Source organism: Pseudophryne corroboree, chromosome 10, assembly GCF_028390025.1.
Source record: "Pseudophryne corroboree isolate aPseCor3 chromosome 10, aPseCor3.hap2, whole genome shotgun sequence".
NCBI lineage: Eukaryota > Metazoa > Chordata > Amphibia > Anura > Myobatrachidae > Pseudophryne > Pseudophryne corroboree.
This window is the reverse complement of record NC_086453.1, coordinates 137,902,068-137,922,147: the sequence shown is the minus strand read 5'-3', so window position 1 is coordinate 137,922,147 and position 20,080 is coordinate 137,902,068. Positions and strand designations below refer to the sequence as shown.

Sequence of the window (20,080 nt, the reverse complement as noted above, 5' to 3'; positions counted from 1 at the left end):
CCCTGTGCTGGGCAACCCCCAGCATGTGAGGAGATGGACATTAAGTAACGCCGTAAAAAAAAAGGCAGCTCTTCCGATACAAGCTGTCCTTTGCGATACAAGGAAATCTGGGATTATGACGCGCACACACGGCATGGTGTACTGGGATGGATCTGGTTGGATCCCTTTCAGTGCCCATTGCTAAAAGAAATAGGCAACTACAGATGGCGTTGCCTACTGGGTCCAAGCTCCAGAATGTATCGCATTATGGAGCTTGGTACATGTGAGAGATGCGGGTAAACCTACGACAACTGCATTTTCGGAGGTTTGACCGCATTTTTACCTTTGATGCATCATGTCCTATAAATGTTACTTGTCAGTTATTTAAGAGTCTACAGCCAGGTGCCTCTGTTCTTATTTTATTGCTTATAAGATTGAGCTATCACATAACAGTGAAAGTGTAATTTTACAAAGTAATATCCACCTGGTATATGCTATCAAAACTTGGCAGGAGCAATAGGAACACAGGCCCTGGAGAGATTGCAAATCAGTAATGTTATTTCCATTCTGTCAGTTGTAGAATATCTTCACCCCTCAGCCTCTAACATTCATAGGCACAGTTTGTCCCAGTTCCTGGGATGGAAACAACGCTGGTTGTAAGGTTCATGCTCTCTTCTACAAACGCCATATACTTACGTGAGTCCAGAAATTTAGAATTAGCGCCGGTAAACATATTTTATTTAACCAGAGATCACATGTGAGTTTTGCATACAGATGTGCGCTCTATTACCCGGCCAGAGGGCTTGTTAGTTTTCTAAGCAGTCTGTTTCTTATACATTTCCATAACCGTAACTAATTACTGCTAAGGTCGCATAAACCTCAGCCACATGTTTGGAATCCAGGGAGGTGACTTTATCTTACGGGATCTCATATTTGGAAACCTATTCTCCACCATGCTTAGAAAATGACCGCGTAAAAAAGTCCATGGCAATCAGGATAATAGATTTCACGCCTGTGTGTAACATGTGCACGGTCATCTAAGCTGTTTCCAGGTAATAGCATTAGTTATCACACTTTTTCTTGCCACAGTGTTATCATATATTTGGAATGAATGCAGTTGGTGTAGTGTTTGTAGAATGGCTGTAGTAATAACACTTTAAGGCCTTGTGGGATGCCGGCTGAACTCAGACTTTTTTTAAAGGGACAATCATGTACAGGGCATGGTTAAACCTTGTACATGATTGCCCCTTTTAAAAAAGTCGTAGTTCGGTCAGAACCCCACCCGGCCGCCGAATTCGGACTTCATTATATCCCAAAACTTAATTATTGGTTAAAACTTATCAACATTATTTGTAATTCTTTAAAATGACTCTGTGCCTGATTCTGATGTGGTTGGTATTGCCGTAAAAATATTCTAATGCTGCAGGAGGCATCTGTAGGAATAAAACACCTCCTGCCAGCATCTGTGATCTGAGTGCTGCACCCAAAGTGGCAGCATTGGATCACCATCATGACCATATGTTGTGATGGTCGCAGCCTTCGGCCAGTCTGCATAAGCCGAAGCTTGCTCAGACTGGCCGTTGGAACCTGTCTGCCAGGTCTAGGAAATTTGGATCTGACAACCCAGACCCCGGTCTTGGCACACCTACAAAATGGGGGTGATATGCCTCTGTTTTGTAGAATGGTCCTGGTCACCGCCCCTCAAATGCTGCAGAATATCAGTCGTGCTGTGACTAAGGGGAGACTGTGAGTGATCACACAGGATCCGTTCTGCATATGAGCAGTTCCCCCACCATCAAATCTGTACGTAAACCATTGGGTTTGCATACATACAAATCTGAAACAGGTCTTTTGTCTGAATGTATTAAAAGAATATATACCAGTGGCAAACGCAGGATTTTCATGGGGGGGTTTCCATACATGTATACAATGCATGAATATATATATATATATATATATATCTAAATATATATATACATACACTGTATATATATATATATATATATATATATATATACTGGTAGCCGGCACTCCTGATTTCCTTATGGTCACTTTGCGCCATTGCACAGCTAAAACTGAGCTCCTACCAGAGGTCATTTAAAACATGTATGCATCGAGGCGGCACTCTTACAGGCTTGCAATAAAAAGACTCTCAGTCCTGTTGCAATTAACGTTTCAGAACTCTTAATGTGCGTACTCACGGTGCAATATGCACTAACTTTCCTTACGATTTGACTATAAGGTCAAAATCGAAAGGAAAGTTATTGCATATTGCACCATGTGTACACAGCTTGCAATGCCGATGCGCGGTTATGCGGGATCGGCATCACAAGAAAAAACAGACTGTGCAGGCAGCCCAACATTGACTATGTTGGTGGCGCCAGGTTCCAGCCACATCACATAGTCAATGTTGGGCATTGAGTGCATCGCACCCTGTGTATGCCCCATTACTTTCGTTCTTTCATCAGGACCCTATAAATAAAAGAAAAAATTATATATATATATATATATGTGTATGTGTATATATATATGTGTATATATATATATATATATGTATATATATGTGTGTGTGTGTGTGTGTGTGTGTATACACACACACACACACACACACACACACACACACACACACACACACACACAGTGCATATACATAGGCATACATACAACATACTATCAAACATACACACAGCATACATACATATAGCATATACATTACATACACACAGAATACATATATACATTCTGTATACACACATATTACACACACACACACACACACACACACACACACACACACACACACACACACACACACACTTTATTTATTATAACTGCTTCCCCCTCACTGAGTCTCCCCAATTTATGAGGCACACACACCTGGCAGCTGCAGTCAGTGGGTCAGTCACTGCCTCTCTCTGGTTCAGCCTTTTTCCCTCTACTGATACCTTGCACCTCGTTCGGCTCTCAAGAACTGCCTGCAGCCTGAGAGGTCCGCTGCAGCTCCCTCTACTGGCAGCCAGCAAATCACTGTCAATGTTAGGAAGCAGCTACAGTACCGCAGCGGCATCGCAGATACTGGCTGCTCGTGAGTAAAAATAATAAATTAAATGCTCTGCAGCGCTGACAGTTCAGAGGCCAGGGGGGGTTTCTAGGTACTCGGAAACCCCCCCTGCGTGCGCGTATGTATACTGTATAATTATGTTTATTCCCTCCACAAGTAGTGCAAATTCCATCAGTAAGTGGAGTTTGGGAAGAGGATTATTAAACATGATTTTTCTCAGGGTGCATTTGCACAAGCACGTTTCGCCCTCCACCGTTGCCTCCTCCCCAGAGCAGTTACAGAGGGAATCACAGTGACGAACACCCTTGGGAACCATTGGTCCATATAATGACCCTTCTATTTACACAGCATAGAAATGCACCAAAACGACTGAAAGTTCAAATTGCCAAAACTTCTACTTTGTTAAAAAATTGGATCTTCTTCATATGTCCCAGTTCTCCTCCATATGTCCTAGTTTTTCCCAATTTCAGTTAACACTAAGTCAAACAGATCTTTACCTACAGTATCTATTATATAAAGGAACACCAGCCGTAAATACTTTTTTTCCTCACAGTATTCTTTTAACTATGATTTCTGTCTTTCATAAAAATAGACCCTCCACGGAAACGAGTAGACTCCCCGATGCTGAATCGTCATGGAAAGCGTCGCCCTGAACGAAAGTCAATGGAAGTCTTGAGTGTGACGGACGGGGGCTCACCAGTTCCTGCGCGACGTGCTATAGAGATGGCGCAGCACAGTCAAAGGTAGCACAGTAAATGTCTTGCTTGGGGGCTTCAATGAGACCAGTTTCTTGCTTGGATAAGTGAGGTTTAGTAAACAGCTATTTTTATTTTGTAACCAAATCAAATTCCCAACTTAGAATTTGGTGTGATCCGCCCTTTGTCTCTGAGAGCAGAAGTTAAGTAAGAACTCATATGTAACTCATACTGTCACCTGATTAATCTGATAGTGTTGAAAATACAATAGATAGTGAGTTGGACATAAAATAAGTCTTCCTAATATATTTCCATGATTTCATTTATAGCACAAAGACATTAACATAGATAATATAGATATGATAGAATTGGGGATGGAAATCGCATATCGATGTATAAAACCTATCAATACTCATGATTCAATGTAGGTTGGTATTTTTCATTATTACTTTTAATTTTTGCCACCATGCAGCGGGCATGATATATATCGATTGAATAGATTCTGGCTTCATGATATATGATGCATTGATATCTTTCCCAGACAGAGAGAGAGGGAGACAGTTGCTTATTGAACAGTTCTCCTCCGCTCGATGGAGGCTATCCTAGTAAAATGAGATTCCCTGTGAGGCTGGGAGATGTTATCACAGAGATACCAATGAGTTCTCATCCTCCCTCTCTGAGATGCATACTGTGTAAGAGCCTCGTGCTGCTATATACTGGAATAGATTGAGTTCCCTCCTTCTGGAAAGTGAGAGAAGCGAGGCAATGATGTCCAGGCTTCAGCTGAAATCCAGTCTAGCATCAGAGCTGGGCAGCCTCTAGCAATAGGGAATGCACTGGGGAGGAGAAGCTGTGAAGAGGGGGGCTTATTCCCTTGTCACTGTCCAGTTAAGCCTGTTGAAAGGTTTGGCAAGTCATTAATGGCCATATATAACAATTTATTGGTTATAGTACTTATTAGATTTGCATGTGCCGATCCTGTATCCAGAGCCGTATTAAGGTGGGGAGGCTACGGGGTTAAGTACCCTGAGACCCCCATGTCTGAAAGGGTCCCCCCGACACCTGGCACAGATCGGATCTTTAATCCGATCCACAGCGCTGCGCTCACAGCCCAGCTGTGATGACAGGGGGGGAAATGACGCTCACAGCCGCTGGCACTGCATACTGGGCTTCTTGATGAGCGACGGCTCAACTGCCCAATAGTACCTCAAGCTGCTGCCTGTGGCTCAGTGACTGGCTGAGCATGCAGGCTGCAGTGAAAAGGAGGTTCCCTGGCAGCATGTGGATTTGACCTGGGTGCCGGTGGAGGCTCTCACTCTCCTGTAATCAATACATCTATTTTGAAATGTCAGCATTTCAAATGTCAGTATTCTGACAATGTTACCATTTTTAACATGTCAGCATAATGAATTTCTGTATTTTGACCGTCGGTCAATGGCTGTTGGGATTTTGACTGTCGGAACCCAGTGGAACACCCTGTATAACTATCACAGTGATAGAGATCCTCCAAGTCATACCTTGGATTGTTTTTTAAAACTATGGAGGTCATTCCGAGTTGTTCGCTCGCAAGCGGATTTTAGCAGATTTGCTCATGCTAAGCCGCCGCCTACTGGGAGTGAATCTTAGCATCTTAAAATTGCGAACGATGTATTCGCAATATTGCGATTACACACCTCGTAGCAGTTTCTGAGTAGCTCCAGACTTACTCGGCATTTGCGATCATTTCACTGCTTGTCGTTCCTGGTTTGACGTCACAAACACACCCAGCGTTCGCCCAGACACTCCTCCGTTTCTCCGGCCACTCCTGCGTTTTTTCCGGAAACGGTAGCGTTTTTTCCCACACGCCCATAAAACGGCCTGTTTCCGCCCAGTAACACCCATTTCCTGTCAATCACATTACGATCGCCAGAACGATGAAAAAGCCGTGAGTAAAATTACTAAGTGCATAGCAAATTTACTTGGCGCAGTCGCAGTGCGAACATTGCGCATGCGCATTAAGCGGAAAATCGCTGCGATGCGAAGATTTTTACCGAGCGAGCAACTCGGAATGAGGGCCTATATTCAGAATACGTGATCACATTCTTCCTCTAGAGACAGGAAAGACACACCGTGGTTACATTGGAGGGAAATTGTGTATTTTTCTTTTAAAAAAAATGAGAGAGAGAGAGCGAGCGCAAATGATATTAAATTGCCGGATGTGGAAGGCATCAGCGGCCTGAAATCATAGTACTTGACCTATATTTCTATCTGGCTGAAATCTAATCCTTCTAAAGCATACAATTTAAAATAGGGCAGAGAAGGGTCAGATTCTTTGTTTTGTGAGCAGAGAGTAATAGATCTTTCTTATGTAGGTCCAGATCTGTCAGCGGTGCATCGACTGGTCTCTCATCTAGCCCTCTCAGCAGCCCACGGGTAAGTATGGAGAAGGAAATCCTTAGTTTTACAGATGAAATTACAGCACAGCTCTGGACTGAAATCCACTGTCTGACATCCTCACATTGGCATATCAGCCATCACTACAGCAGCCCACAATATATGTTTCTGGCACCATTTCAGCAGCCTGCAGTATAAACACCATCCTTAGTCCTCATGTTCCAGTTCAGGCCAAGTCAGTCATTCAAGGACTGGCCATTGTAAGTTAGGAAATTTTGTGCTAGAATTATGACATGATGGAAGAATTATATGTGGTATCTAATACATATATTTTGTAGCTTTCTGTGTATCTAATCCAACCTCATTTATGAAGTGCAAAATAGCCAAACGCAGCCCAACATCCTCTCTGTTAGCATTTTGTGCTTCCGTTTCCATAAGTGCACTTAGATCTCCATGAAAGCTCATAGGTTTACAGAAAATGATGGTGGCTTTTGCAGTGGAGCAGATGTTTGCTCCAGTTTGTGGGAGGACTGAGGCAGCATGGGAAAAGTGCCAGGTTTTGAGGAGCAGTGTCTACATTAGATTTTAGTCTACAGCAAGAATAAGAAAAAGGAGTAAAGAAGGGCGTTCATTGCCATGCAGAGGGGCGAATGTCTGTTTCTACTCTGCAAAGTTTGTAGAAATGCGTCTCACCTTACTTTTAGGTAGACACATATTGCAATTTCCAGTTCCACAGTTCTCCTTCCTCATCAGCTTACTAGCCACGGCAGTCGCAAGTGGATTGCTGCGACTAGTGTGCCCGAGTGCACTGCGCATCCCGCGAATGGGTCGCAGACCGGCGCGACTAGTAAACACGTGTGACTCGTTCACATGTCAGATGGGGGAGGACACATACAAATACACAGATGTATCCTCGTATACGATTGCTGCAGTTGCGACAAACAGCCCTTAATGCGCCAGGTCCCATGCAACTTTTTTACTCACATGTGCATATTAGACACAATGCAATGTAGGAAAACCGCTTCATGAGACTGCACTGATTCATTTGATATGCGACACTTGGAACATCTCTGCGCTATAATGCAGCGGCCACAGTTTATTTTCATGTCAAGTTCCTTTGTGCTTCATCTGCGACTTTGCACACATTTAAAAGTATTCCTGTGTGGCTAAATTCGCGGCCCAGTGTCTCTGGCGCAGACTGAATGGTGTTTCCCTGCACCTGCGGTGAAATTAAGACACAATTTTAAAGAAAAAGTCACATCACTAGACCTCTCAGCCTGGCTCAATCTGTTTATATATATATATATTAATTGAAGCATAAACAGCCTGCCAAAACGGTTGCCCGGTTAGCCTGCCAGTGGGTCATCATGTATGTACCCAGCCTTAGATGTGTGTGGGGAGTATATTCTGGACCCATTCCTGGAGAATACTTTATCTACAGTAGCTGCGGCTGAAAGCGCCAGTAGGAGTTCCACATTTCTAAGTGAATTTTGACCAATGTAAAATAAAGTTTTAAGCACAAATAAAAGTGGCACATGTGATAAAGCCAGCCCTATTGTTCCCTCATTTTATGATTTATTTGATAAATAAGGCTAAATCGAGCAGCAGTTTGTTAGATAAAGTGGTTTGAGGGTGGACTTTGTATGTGCAGAGACCCAGGCTGAGGGGCTGCACATCTAGGTGCACTTCTGGTTTGTGGAAGCATCTTATTGAGGAATGGAACAACAAGGCGTTTTGCTCATCTTAAATGTGGGTGCTGAGCTACAGGATGACATGTAGAGGACCCATGTTTTCAGAGAGAAGTGCAAAACAATGAGAGACAGCACTGGAGATTAGCATGGGTGCATGAGTTTACAATAGATTCAATGGCCGGGATGTAATGAAGTCCGAGTATGGTGGTCGTGCGGGATGCCATCCGAACTCGGTCTTCATTACTGCCAAGTATATTTGTGACTAGTATAGGTGAAGTTGTAACAAATTATTTAAAAGCATGGAAGGTATGACACAATCTAAACAAGCATGCCAGTAACACAGGAGCAGGTGTGTAGGTGCTAGCATTACAGGTTAGGCAGTACATCTTTGAATTACTCCACCATAACAGTTATAAGTTTCACTTTAGAAAGGTTCTAGATTGTGCTCCCTGGTGCCAGTTTTTATAAATGACCTTCAATGTGGTTAACAGTCCTAATAACTTGAGATGTGTTCTAAGGTTTAAAATAAATAGCAGACTAACCTGGGAAAACCATGGAACTGTCAGACAAAGTAAATATACGAAAAGACCAATAATCTTGAATATTTTATTTTATTTTTTTTCTATCTGTTTGAGCACTGGCATTTCTGAAAGTTCATACCTGTAATACATGTCCAACGCACACCAATAGAACACCATGTCCAATCACATTGCTCCATCTCATTGTCCAACATCAATGCCCACCGGGCACTTTTCTGTCCCCCCTTGCCAGAGTCCCGTTTTCACTTTCTCCCCCACACCGCTGGAAGCCACTGATGGGGAGGACCCCCGTGCCATCTGGCAGTCCAAAGCTGCTCACCGCCAGCCTGACCCGAAGACCCAAACGCTGCCCGCTAAGACCAGCCTGGGAGAGAAGCCCCTCCAGACCATTAAATCCAATCCTTTACCCATTACCATGACTACCTCCTCCCCATTGCATGACTCCTCAACTTCACCGCATCGCTCCCCATTATCCCCCCCATTCTTTCCGTCCTCACTGCCTGCTCGTTTCTTCCCTGGTACTAAATCCTCCACCAAATCTATCCCTTTGCCGCAGGTTACCCCTCACCCTTCTCCCCGAGGTAGTCCCCTCCCTACACCGCTGGGCACCCCAGTGCATACGCCCAAGGACAGCCCGACTGGGACGCCCAGTGGTACCCCTCCCTCAAGTCCTGGTGTTGGTGGGGTGGCTTGGAAGACACGACTCAACTCCATCAAAAACAGTTTCCTGGGATCCCCTCGTTTCCACCGTCGGAAATTACAAGGTAGATTTGTGTTTGTTTGTTTGTTTGTTTGTTTGTTTTTTTTGTCTGTATAAGGTTGACATCTAGTGGCAGAGCATGGCATGGCTGATATATGATATCAAATTTAGCAATAGGCTGCATGCAATAAGATGGCTGCAGCTACAGTGAGTGCACATTGGGCCTAATTCAGGTTGGATCGAAATACGCTATCCAACCGCAAAAATTGCTAAGAGGACGCATGCGCAGGGCCCGTACTGCACATGCGCCCGCATTTTCTGCGGCACCCCACAGAAAATGCGATTGCCTCTGCCTGTCAATCAGGCAGAGCCATCCGGGACGAGGGGGGTCAATTTCAGCGCTGCCTCGGGGTGGAGGGGGGGGGGGCAGCTTGCTGGGTGGCCTTGCCCGGCGATGGGCGGTCCCCAGCATGCGATCCAAAGCATTGCAAATTCTTCTACTTAGCAGAATTTGCACTCCTTACTGAATTAGGTCCATTGTACGCGTGTGGTACAATAGATCTACAATGTCTAGGTAGACTGTCAATAGGTTGACAAAATAAGGTTGACATGCATTCAGTTAACAGGTACGAAAGGTCGACAAATAAAAGGTAGACGGTGGTTAAGGTTGAAAGGTACAAAAGGGCAACAGGGTAAAAAGGTCGACATAACTAGCGGCCGACCATATAGTGCAGGGATGAACCACTTAGCCAATAAGAGTCTGAGGGTGGTCTTAGAAGGAGTGTGAAGCCTTATGCTGAGTCCCGGGTGAATGACGGCTCCAGGGGGAACCAGCCAGCACATATGTTACATAAATCATAACATTTATGTTTATATGTGCTAAGCGGTTCCCCCCTGCACAATGTGGTCGGCACAATCACAGTACACACTGTAGTTGGGCGGCACTCCATTCAGGAGAATAAGCAGCAGACCGGTTTAGTTCAGTGTTTTATATTAACATTTTTTTTCCACCCTGATGAAAGTGTTAATATAAAACATTGATATAAAACAATGAAAAATTGGTGAAAACCAGTCTGCTGTTTATTCTTCCTGCATGGAGTGCCGCCCAACTAGAGTGTGTGTATATACTGTATATAAATTATATTAAATGACTACTAGTTTGCAGCACAGAAGCAGCTTTCTATACATTTGATGAGTTACAGTATGCGTACCCACTACTGTATTTCTGATAATTATTCTTACATAAAACCAAATTGCAAAGTCTTCAGTGTGCATTTACTAAATATCAGTAAATCATAGCCACCAATGATCAGGGGCTTTGATTGAGGGATTTAAGGTGGCAACAGTAATAAGTGCTAATCCAGCCCGGTGACAAATCACCCCTTCCTCTTTCTTTACTAAAGGGCAAACACTAACATTTTGTCACCAGTGAATATGATGTCAGTATTGCAATGTTATAGCATTTAAATTTGGGTGTAGTACGGCTGACCGGCGGTCTCCTGACCGCCGGTCAGCTTACCGACGCCGGGATCCCGGCAGCATACCGACGCCGGGATCCCGGCGGGGAGGGGCGAGTGCAGCAAGCCCCTTGCGGGCTCGCTGCGCTCACCACGCTGCGGGCTCGGTGGCGACCTGCGGTCGCCACGGGTTTTATTCCCACTCTATGGGTGTCGTGGACACCCACGAGTGGAAATAGTCCCTGTTGGTCGGTATGCCGACCATCGGGACAGTGACCTGTTGGGCTGGTGGAGGAGGTCATGTGACTGTCGGTCAGCTGACCGGCGGTCACATGAATACCACCCTTTAAATTTGACAGTTTCCCAATTTTCACTCTTATCAGTTAAAAATAAAATTACAGATAAGCATCTATTGCACAATTTTGTTGAATTCACTTTATAACCTCATAAATCCCACCCACTGGTTTCTTGTTGTCTCTTCATTTTTTTTTTTATTAGTACCGACGCCGGAAGAAATGTCCAGTCTTACCCCAGAATCCTCACCTGAGTGAGTGTCACTATTTGTCCTCATGTATTTTATTAATTTGGATTCTCTGTTGTCTTCTGCTGTCTAGATAGAATGGTGACTTACTGTATTTGAAAGCCTTACCAGTATGCCATGCTAGACAAAACACAGGTAGATATGGTGACATTAGAAACAGTGGCTTCTTTCTTCAGAGACCCATTTGTAAGTTAACGCTAGGGTGAATGAAGCCTAATGAAAGAATCATGGAAAAGTGTATGTTTTTACTTTTTTGTTTGAATTTCTGCTGCCCATAAATGAAACACATATTTGTTAGAATGTCAACATGTGATCTGTCAACATCGTTGGAATGTCAACACTAGGGAGAGGCTGTGGTACAGGAGGTTTAGGGTTATGTATTAGGGGAGGTAAGGGCTAAAGTGTGGGGGGAGGGGGGAGGCACTAGGTCTTAGTGCAGGCCCTGCGCTACCTGCTCAGCAAACGGATGCAGAGAAGGTAGTCACCAGGCAGGAGAGGCGCTGTACCTGCTCTGCATCCCCGCTGCTGCGACTGGGGCGTTACTACTGGGGCGTTGCGTGCAAGCTGCGCTACTACTGGGGCATTACTACTGGGGCGTTACATGTAAGCTGTGCTACTACTCGGGCATTACTACTGGGGCGTTACATGTAAGCTGCATTACTACTGGGGCGTTACTACTGGGGCATTACGTGCAAGCTGCGCTACTACTGGGGCATTACTACTGGGGCGTTACATGTAAGCTGCATTACTACTGGGGCGCTACTACTGGGGCGTTACATGTAAGCTGCATTACTACTGGGGCGTTACGTGTAAGCTGCGCTACTACAGGGGCGTTACGTGTAAGCTGCATTACTATTGAGGCGTTACGTGTAAGCTGCGCTACTACTGGGGCATTACTTGTAAGCTGCGCTACTACTGGGCAATTACGTGTAAGCTGCGCTACTACTGGGGCGTTACGTGTAAGCTGCACTACTACTGGGGCATTACTTGTAATCTGCGCTACTACTGGGCAATTACGTGTAAGCTGCGCTACTACTGGGGCGTTACGTGTAAGCTGCGCTACTACTGGGGCGTTACGTGTAAGCTGCGCTACTACTGGGGCAATTACGTGTAAGCTGCGCTACTACTGGGGCGTTACGTGTAAGCTGCGCTACTACTGGGGCAATTACGTGTAAGCTGCGCTACTACTGGGGCGTTACGTGTAAGCTGCGCTACTACTGGGGCATTACATGTAAGCTGTGCTACTACTGGGGTGTTACGTGTAAGCTGCGCTACTACTGGGTTTATTATGTGTAAGCGGCGCTACTACTGGGGTCATTATGTGTAAGCGGTGCTATTACTGGAGTCATTATGTTTAAGTGGTGTTACTACTGGGGTCATTATGTGTAAGCGGTGCTACTACTGGGGCCATTATGTGTAAGCGGTGCTACTACTGGGGCCATTATGTGTAAGCGGTGCTACTACTGGGGCCATTATGTGTAAGCGGTGCTACTACTGGGGCCATTATGTGTAAGCAGTGCTACTACTGGGGTCGTTATGTGTAAGCGGCGCTACTACTGTGGCGTTATGTGTAAGCTGTGCTACAACTGCGGTGAATTGTGTAAGCAGCGCCACTACTGGGGGCGTTTTAAATGGGGGTACAATTGTATGGCCATGCCCCTTCCTTGTGAGACCAAATCCCTTTTTCGATGTGCGCTGTCCCTTTGTAAAGTATGGAAGGGCGCAAATTTGTAGTTTGCAGGGGAACATCGAACACCCTAGCACCGTCCCTGTCCTAGTGACTAGGGGGAGTTTAGGATTAAGCTGTGGGTAGGGAGGAATAGGGTTAGACACTATGTGGAGGTTAGGCTACAGGGAGGGTTTGGGGAAATTCTGTATTAAAAGTGATGGTCACATGACCATTGAGACCAAGAAGCTGCACTGCAGCCGTCAGGAGCAGATATGTGATCGCTGGGGCCACCAGGGATAATATGTCAACATTCTAACATGTTGACATTTCATCAGTGTCTACATGATGAATGTCGACATATCGTACCACATCCATTTATAACCTAAGAGGACCCTTCTGTTAATTCATCCTTGTTTATTATTGTGTTTGTGTCTTATGTCGAAAAAAGAATGCAGAATTCCTTATTACAAAATGTATGATAAACCATAAAATAGACCTGTGAGCACTATTTCTATTTATTTTGTAACAATTTCTTATATAGTGCAGCATATTCCGTTGCGCTTTACAATTGGAACAGTGATGCTTTCAGTAATGTATATCATCCTGTCACCATTTTTCTTCATTTCCATGTGACCATGTACATAACTGTTATTTACTGTAGCATTGTCTAACTCTCTCCCTAATTTCCACTCTTCTAGGCTGGCAAAGAAGTCTTGGTTTGGGAACTTCATCAATTTAGATAAAGAAGAACAGATATTTGTGGTGATAAAAGACAAACCTCTTAGCTCCATAAAGGCTGACATAGTCCATGCTTTCCTATCAGTAAGTAACCATCCGGAGGCCCTTTATCAGAGGAATAGGAAGTTGGAAAGGTCTGACATGTACTTACATAGTATGTAAATCTCTTGTGCAGTGTTGAAAAATATTTTCTTAAAATGCTGCTTCTGTGTATGTGTACAGTGCAGTAACAAGGCTCTGCAGTGCCCAGTGCCAGCCCCGCCCCCTAAGCACATGACGTAATAACATCATGCAGAGGGGTTGGCCCTCCAACATCGGTAAGTGCAGCACTCTGAGTGGCTGCACAGGCCACAGGGTGCATGCCTGGAATAGGGTACTAGCCAGAAGGAAGGGCCGTGGTGCAGCAGCGGTGCCGCCCACAGAGCCCTGTGCTTGGTGCAGTGGCACCAGTTGCACACCCCTAGTTATGGCACTGTATTTGTACAACAGTGTGTCAGAGTATCCACCGACAACATGCCAAAGCAAAAGCCAACCCGCCTTTTATTTCAAAGGCAAAACCACACTCTGTTGTTTTTGTTTTTTTTTGTAAAACTGTTTTTATTTTCTTATTTTCATAAGGTAAAGAGATACATACAGTGGTGAGTCAAGAAAAATACAGAAAAGGCAGAAATACATACATCCCCACAATCCAAGAATTGCAGGTATCACAGTACCCTGCAGCTCGTGTCAAATAATTCCGCATATCCTGTACTCATACACTATAAGCTAATATCAACCACTAATAAACATCAGAAAATGATAAAGGGAAATACAAGAAGGGAGAGGGGGAGACAAGACAAGACAATTCACTCCGTAGTCGCGTGGAGTACATACAGTACATACAATCTATGAACTCATCAACCTCAAAACATCAAGGTGCATACGTATATCAATTAGCATCTACACGTTTATAAAGAATCCAAGAGGTATTTTCAAAGAGCCTTTCAATATGGCCCTGCGCAGCTATGTCTAAATTGTCAATGTAAAGCTCCCATTTCGAATAAAAGCAAGCAACACCCCTCTCAATGTCTGGCAAGGTGGCTTGGAGTTCAAAATAGAGAACCTGTAAAAGCACATTTTTTAGTTCCCCTAAAGAGGGAGACGACTCTTTCGTACAATGATCCAAAATGACTTTGTTAGCCACCGTGAGAATGGGCGTGACTCGCCTCCTATCAGGGCCAAGAGGCCAGCCCTCAAAACAATTACATAAACAGGCTATGGGGTCTCTGGCAACCCCCAATGAGAGAGTTTGATTAATGAAAACAATAACTTTGTTCCAAAACGTAGCAATTTTCCTACATGTCCAAAAGCAATGAAAAAAGGAGGCCCTTGACACACGGCATTTTAAGCACTCACTAGTTCCGTCCGGGATCATATGTGCTCTTTGGGCTGGAGCTAAATAAGCCCTATGTAGTAACTTAAAATACACTTCCTGAAGCTGAGCCGAGTGTAAATATTTGAATGTAAACTGACAGGATTTCAGTAGGATTGACTGCGCCGGGAAGCCGGTATATCCCCCTCCCAATTAGAAACCGTACGGTTCCACAGCTTTTCCGTCTGCACCACCCGTATATGATCATAATAGTATGATAATCGATAGGTAGAGGCATTCGTGAGAGTGAGGAGGGTGGCTATCGGATCCGGTATGTCTGGTGAGGACATAGGGGCGGCCATAGTAGTGACAAAATGTCGGGCTTGCAGGTACATATATAAATTGGAATTCGATATACCATATCTGGACTTCAATTACTCAAAGGGCAGCATATGCCGTCCACCAGGGTCAAATACGTCTCTGATAGACGAAATTCCCCGCACCCGCCACTGCTTAAAAATAGCATTTTCCAGCCCAGGACTGAAGCAAGGGTTCCCCCAAAAAGTTGTGTAACGGGAGGAGGTCGGGTGTCTATGTAATTTAGAATTGGAATAGTGCCAGGCTCCATGAGTATCAGATAGAATAATATTCATCCTGAGTGGTGCCGGCAGTTTGTTTTTTGGGGTGTGAATGAGAGTGCTGGGGGAAAAGGGGGCAACAGTTCCTCCTCCAACATGTAGTTGGTAAAACAGGAACGCTGCCATAACCAGTCTGTAACATAACGGAACATCACTGCTCTACTGAACACTTCCAAGTCTGGAATCCCCAGCTCCCCCTCCGCCCGTGGCAACTGAAGTTTAGCATAAGAAATCCTAGGTTTCCTCCCTCCCCATAGAAATTTAGAGAACATGGAATTTACAGACTTACAGTCCTTTTTTGTGAGGCGTAATGGCAGCATCTGCAGAATATATGAGAGCTTCGGGAACACCACGCTTTTAAGGAACGTGGCCCTACCCAGCAAAGACAAAGGCAAATTTACCCACCCGTTTAGGAGGTCACGGACAGCCGCCAGGACCAGCGCAACATTAACTGCATACAACAGTTCCAGTGACGTGAGAATCATTATCCCCAAATACTTAAGAGCCCTATGGGTCCTAGGAAACTGGGTAAAACAGGGTAAACATTAAAAGAAGACGCATCTCCCGATAGAGGCATTAGTTCCGATTTGGAAAGATTAACTTTGTAACCCGCAAAAGATCCAAAGCTGTCAATGATGGAAACTATAGGCCCTATTGATCTGCTGGGGTCAGCAATAAATAGCAACATATCATTAGCAAACAGTGCTATCTTAACCTCCAGTCTGCCAACAAAAATGCCTCTAAAGGAAGACGCGTCACCGAGGGCTATCGCCAGTGGCTCCAGGGCCAGAGCGAAAAGTAGTGGAGGTAGTGGGGGCACCCCTGGCGAATGACTCTCTGAATGTAAAAGGGGGAAGAAATATAGCCATTTCCTAATACCTGTGTGGCAGGGTCCTTGTATAAGCGGGCCAACACATCTACGAGGCAGACAGGGCCCCAAACCTATGTAGGGTATCGAATAAATGGTCCCAAGTCACCATATCGAATGCCTTTTCGGCATCAAGTGATAGGATAACATTGGTGTCCGTATCTGAGGAAGAATGTAACCCCTGCATTACTGTTAAGACTTTTCTGATATTGACAACTGCCTGACGGCCCCAAATGAATCCCGACTGATCTGGGTGAACAATAGAGGGCAAAATAAGTTTCATCCTGTCAGCTAATATCTTTGTAAATAACTTATAGTCCGTATTGAGCAGGGAAATGGGCCTATAAGATACCGGGAGTTCCGGATCCCTACCCGGTTTTGGCAACACCCTAAGGAACGCAGAGTTAAAGAAACTAGGCAGGGCCTGACCTGAGAGCAATTCATTAAAAAATACCTGCAATGTGTCCCGGATATGGGGCAATAGGATTTTGTAATAATCATTGGAGAGGCCGTCCGGTCCCGGCGCCTTTCCAGTTTTCAGTGCCTTAATCACCCTCTCCACCTCCTCCCCTGAGATGGGTGTCATAAGGGAAGAGGCCTGGCTGTCAGACATCTGAGGTAAACTCATATTAGCCCAAAAGGCCTCTTTATTGGGCAGATTACTAGGAGGCTGAGAATACAATTGGTAGTAAAAAGAATTTAGCACCTCAGTAATCTTGGCATTAGTCCGGACCCTAGTACCGTCACTAGTGCGGAGGGATTTAATTACCGAAGAGTGGCGCCCTTTCAATAAGAAGGACATTAATTTACCCGGTTTATTACCATATCTATAAAAGGAGGCATTCCTATAAAAAGTGTGCTTGGCTTCCAAGTGGTTCAGAATATTATCAAAAACGACCTTTTTATTATTGTAATCAGCCCTATTAGTTGGGTTTGAGGATTGCTTGAACTTTTGAAATTAAGTCGTCAAGTTAGCCTTGGCTTCCAAGTATGAGCCATCTAATTGCCTATCCCTGTGTGCACAATAAGACATAATAACCCTTCTCATGACGGGCTTAGATGCCTGCCAGAACGTCAAAGGCTTCTCAAACTCACAACTATCATTATTACTCTGGTAATCTAGCCATGCTGCTTCCAACATGTTACGAAATTTCAGTGAATTAGCCAGATGTGCCGGGAACCGTCACTGCCTCACTGGGCCCTTATCCACATGCACCGACAGTTTAATCCAACACAGGGCATGTTCCGAGATGCTAATAGCTTCAATCCTAGCATCCATGACTTTAGGGAACATGTGTTCTGACAACAGCAGGTAGTCAATGCGGGAGAGCATACCATATGCAGCTGATAAGCAAGTATAATCCCGTTCTAGCGGATAGCACGCCCTCCACACATCCACCACCCGCAGTCAGCGTGTTAAGTTCTGGATACCAACTTTCAGGGTGCTATTCCCCCGACCCGAAGCCACATTCCTATCTAAAACATGAGACGAAACCACATTGAAATCCCCCCTAACACAATATTAGAATCTGTATGACCACACAATTTGTTCAGCACATCTAGGAAAAACGCTTTGGGACGGTTATTCGGAGCATATATGTTACATAGCAATAAGCGTGTGAAATCTACTGTAACGTCTACAATAACATACCGACCCTGCGGATCAACCTGTACAGAATGAACAGTATGAGATAATGACTGTCTAATTAATATGGCCACCCCCCGTTGCCTTAGGGGAGTATGAGGACGAGGCCAACACTGACCACCGAAGTGTGTTAAGTTTGGCTATCTCTAGAGGGAGGAGGTGCATTTCCTGCAAGAACGCTATATCCATGCGGAGCTTGTTCAGATACATAAGGATTTTTTTCCTCTTAGCCGGGCAGTTAATACCGCCCACATTCCATGTGCTAATTGTTAGAGAAGACATGCAGCTAATCTAAACAAACCCATTGAAGTAATGACGAGTACATAAAGGAAGTAGTGGTCCAGCCACAGCTGCTCATTCCATCGCGACACTTGAGCAAACATACAGGGGGGACAAGACAAGACACAAATAGGGTAACAACACATAGAAAAAAAGAGACCTAACAGGACAAGAGGCAGCAACTCGCCTCCACCGTCCAAGAAATAAGAACTTCCAGCCATATATAAACCCGTAAGGCTAACTTTAAACATGGCGTGCTTACCCCTAGCACACCCCAGCCAGTAGTGACATTCAAAGAGGTAAATGAGAATCCTGGCTTCCACCCAACCCAACTGAACAGAATAAATTGAGGCTAAGAAAAAGAGGGTGCCTGATACGTATAAACTAGATGAGAATCATTTAGGCAGTTATTCCCCGTTCATGGATAGCATACATATAGAAAGCATATGAGCAGTCCCGGCCGGAACCCCCAGGCCATCCATCAGGTATCACATGCAACCCCCGGCTCAGGGCCTATGATGTGGAGCGTGGAGAAGTAGGAGAAGACGAATGTCCTGATTTCCGTCCTTCAGACAGATATCCAGCTGCGTCCGCTACATTAGAAAAGTCCCGAAAGGAGTCCCCCTCAAAGAGCCGTAAACGTGCAGGGTGCAGCAGTGCAAACTTCCTGCCCTCCTGGACCAGGCGAGAGCAAATCTGGGAGAAGTCCCTGCGAGCTCGGGATACTTCTGCAGAGTAATCCTGAAAAAGACGAATGTCACCACCATCCCATGAAAGAGCCCTGTGTCTCCTGGAAGCAGACCAAATAGCTTCTTTGTGAGGAAAGTTTAAACAGCGAAAAATCTCCACACGCGGCCTCGCATTCTGACCCGTCCTGGGCGGTCCTAAGCGATGGGCCCTCTCCACTACCATGTCTGCACATGTGTCTTGGATTTCCAACAACTCTGCGAGGGACACTTGTAAAAAACGATACAGGTCTGGCCCTTTTAAGAGATTCTGCTAGGCCCATGATCCTGAGGTTATTCCTCCTCAACCTGTTTTCCAGGTCGTCTAATTTGTAATAAGATTTCTGCATAGTGTCAGCATTCGTTTTTAATTCTGCCACATCTTGGAATACTTCCCCCAATCTTTGCTCAGTGGATAATACTCTCTGGGACAGCTGTTTCAGCTGAGACTTAATGTCCTGTGCCACCTGCGTCAGCTTAGCAGCGTGAGCGTCCATGAGGGGCCCCATCGTTACCTGGATTGCTTTCACCACATCATCATTATACGAAACCGGAGCTGCAGGGTCAGGAGAGGCAGGCTGAGATCTGTCATCCAGTGGCTGTGTGCCCTCCAGTGTGTCCGGTGCGGCGGCCATATTGGATTCTGCCCGGCGCCGCTCAGAGCGGGATCTCTGCTGCTTTGCCGGCATGGGAGAGGTGAGGAACTTCTCCATAAGATGGAGGAGACTTTCCCCTCACCTAGGCTGCAGGAACCGCCAGGATTAAAGCCGCTAACGCGGCTCTGCCTGCTGTGCTGGCTGGGGTAGCAGCGGAGCTCTCACACCAGGCACCCAGTCACATGGGAGCTGGAACCGGAAGTCACACTGTGTTGTTTTTAATAAAATCCCCCTTTAAATTTCAAAGCAAAATTCATTGAAAATCTCATTGCATTTTCGGGGGTCATTCCGAGATGATCGTAGCTGTGCTAAATTTAGCACAGCTACGATCATTCACACCCCACATGTCAGTGCCAGCCCCCTCACCCGCAGAAGTGCAAAGGCATCGCACAGCGGCGATGCCTTTGCAAATCAAGAGTAGCTCCCGACCAGCGCAGCTTTAGCGTGCTGGCCGGGAGCTACTCGTCGCTCCCCG

The 20,080-nt window shown here is 45.3% G+C and overlaps 1 protein-coding gene across 7 annotated transcripts in view; it reads left to right on the top strand.

The window, feature by feature from the left end:
* BRSK1 (BR serine/threonine kinase 1) overlaps window positions 1-20,080 on the top strand; it is a 662,917-nt gene that overhangs the window by 624,624 nt on the left and 18,213 nt on the right. For 6 of the 7 annotated variants that reach the window (XM_063942812.1, XM_063942813.1, XM_063942809.1 and 3 more), the window contains 5 exons: window positions 3,633-3,783; window positions 6,087-6,147; window positions 8,895-9,102; window positions 10,994-11,042; window positions 13,404-13,527. In XM_063942812.1, the coding sequence (XP_063798882.1) occupies window positions 3,633-3,783; window positions 6,087-6,147; window positions 8,895-9,102; window positions 10,994-11,042; window positions 13,404-13,527 (593 nt within the window). Of the gene's footprint in view, window positions 1-3,632; window positions 3,784-6,086; window positions 6,148-8,570; window positions 9,103-10,993; window positions 11,043-13,403; window positions 13,528-20,080 lie in introns of all 7 variants that reach the window. The other variant, XM_063942807.1, reaches the window with a different exon arrangement.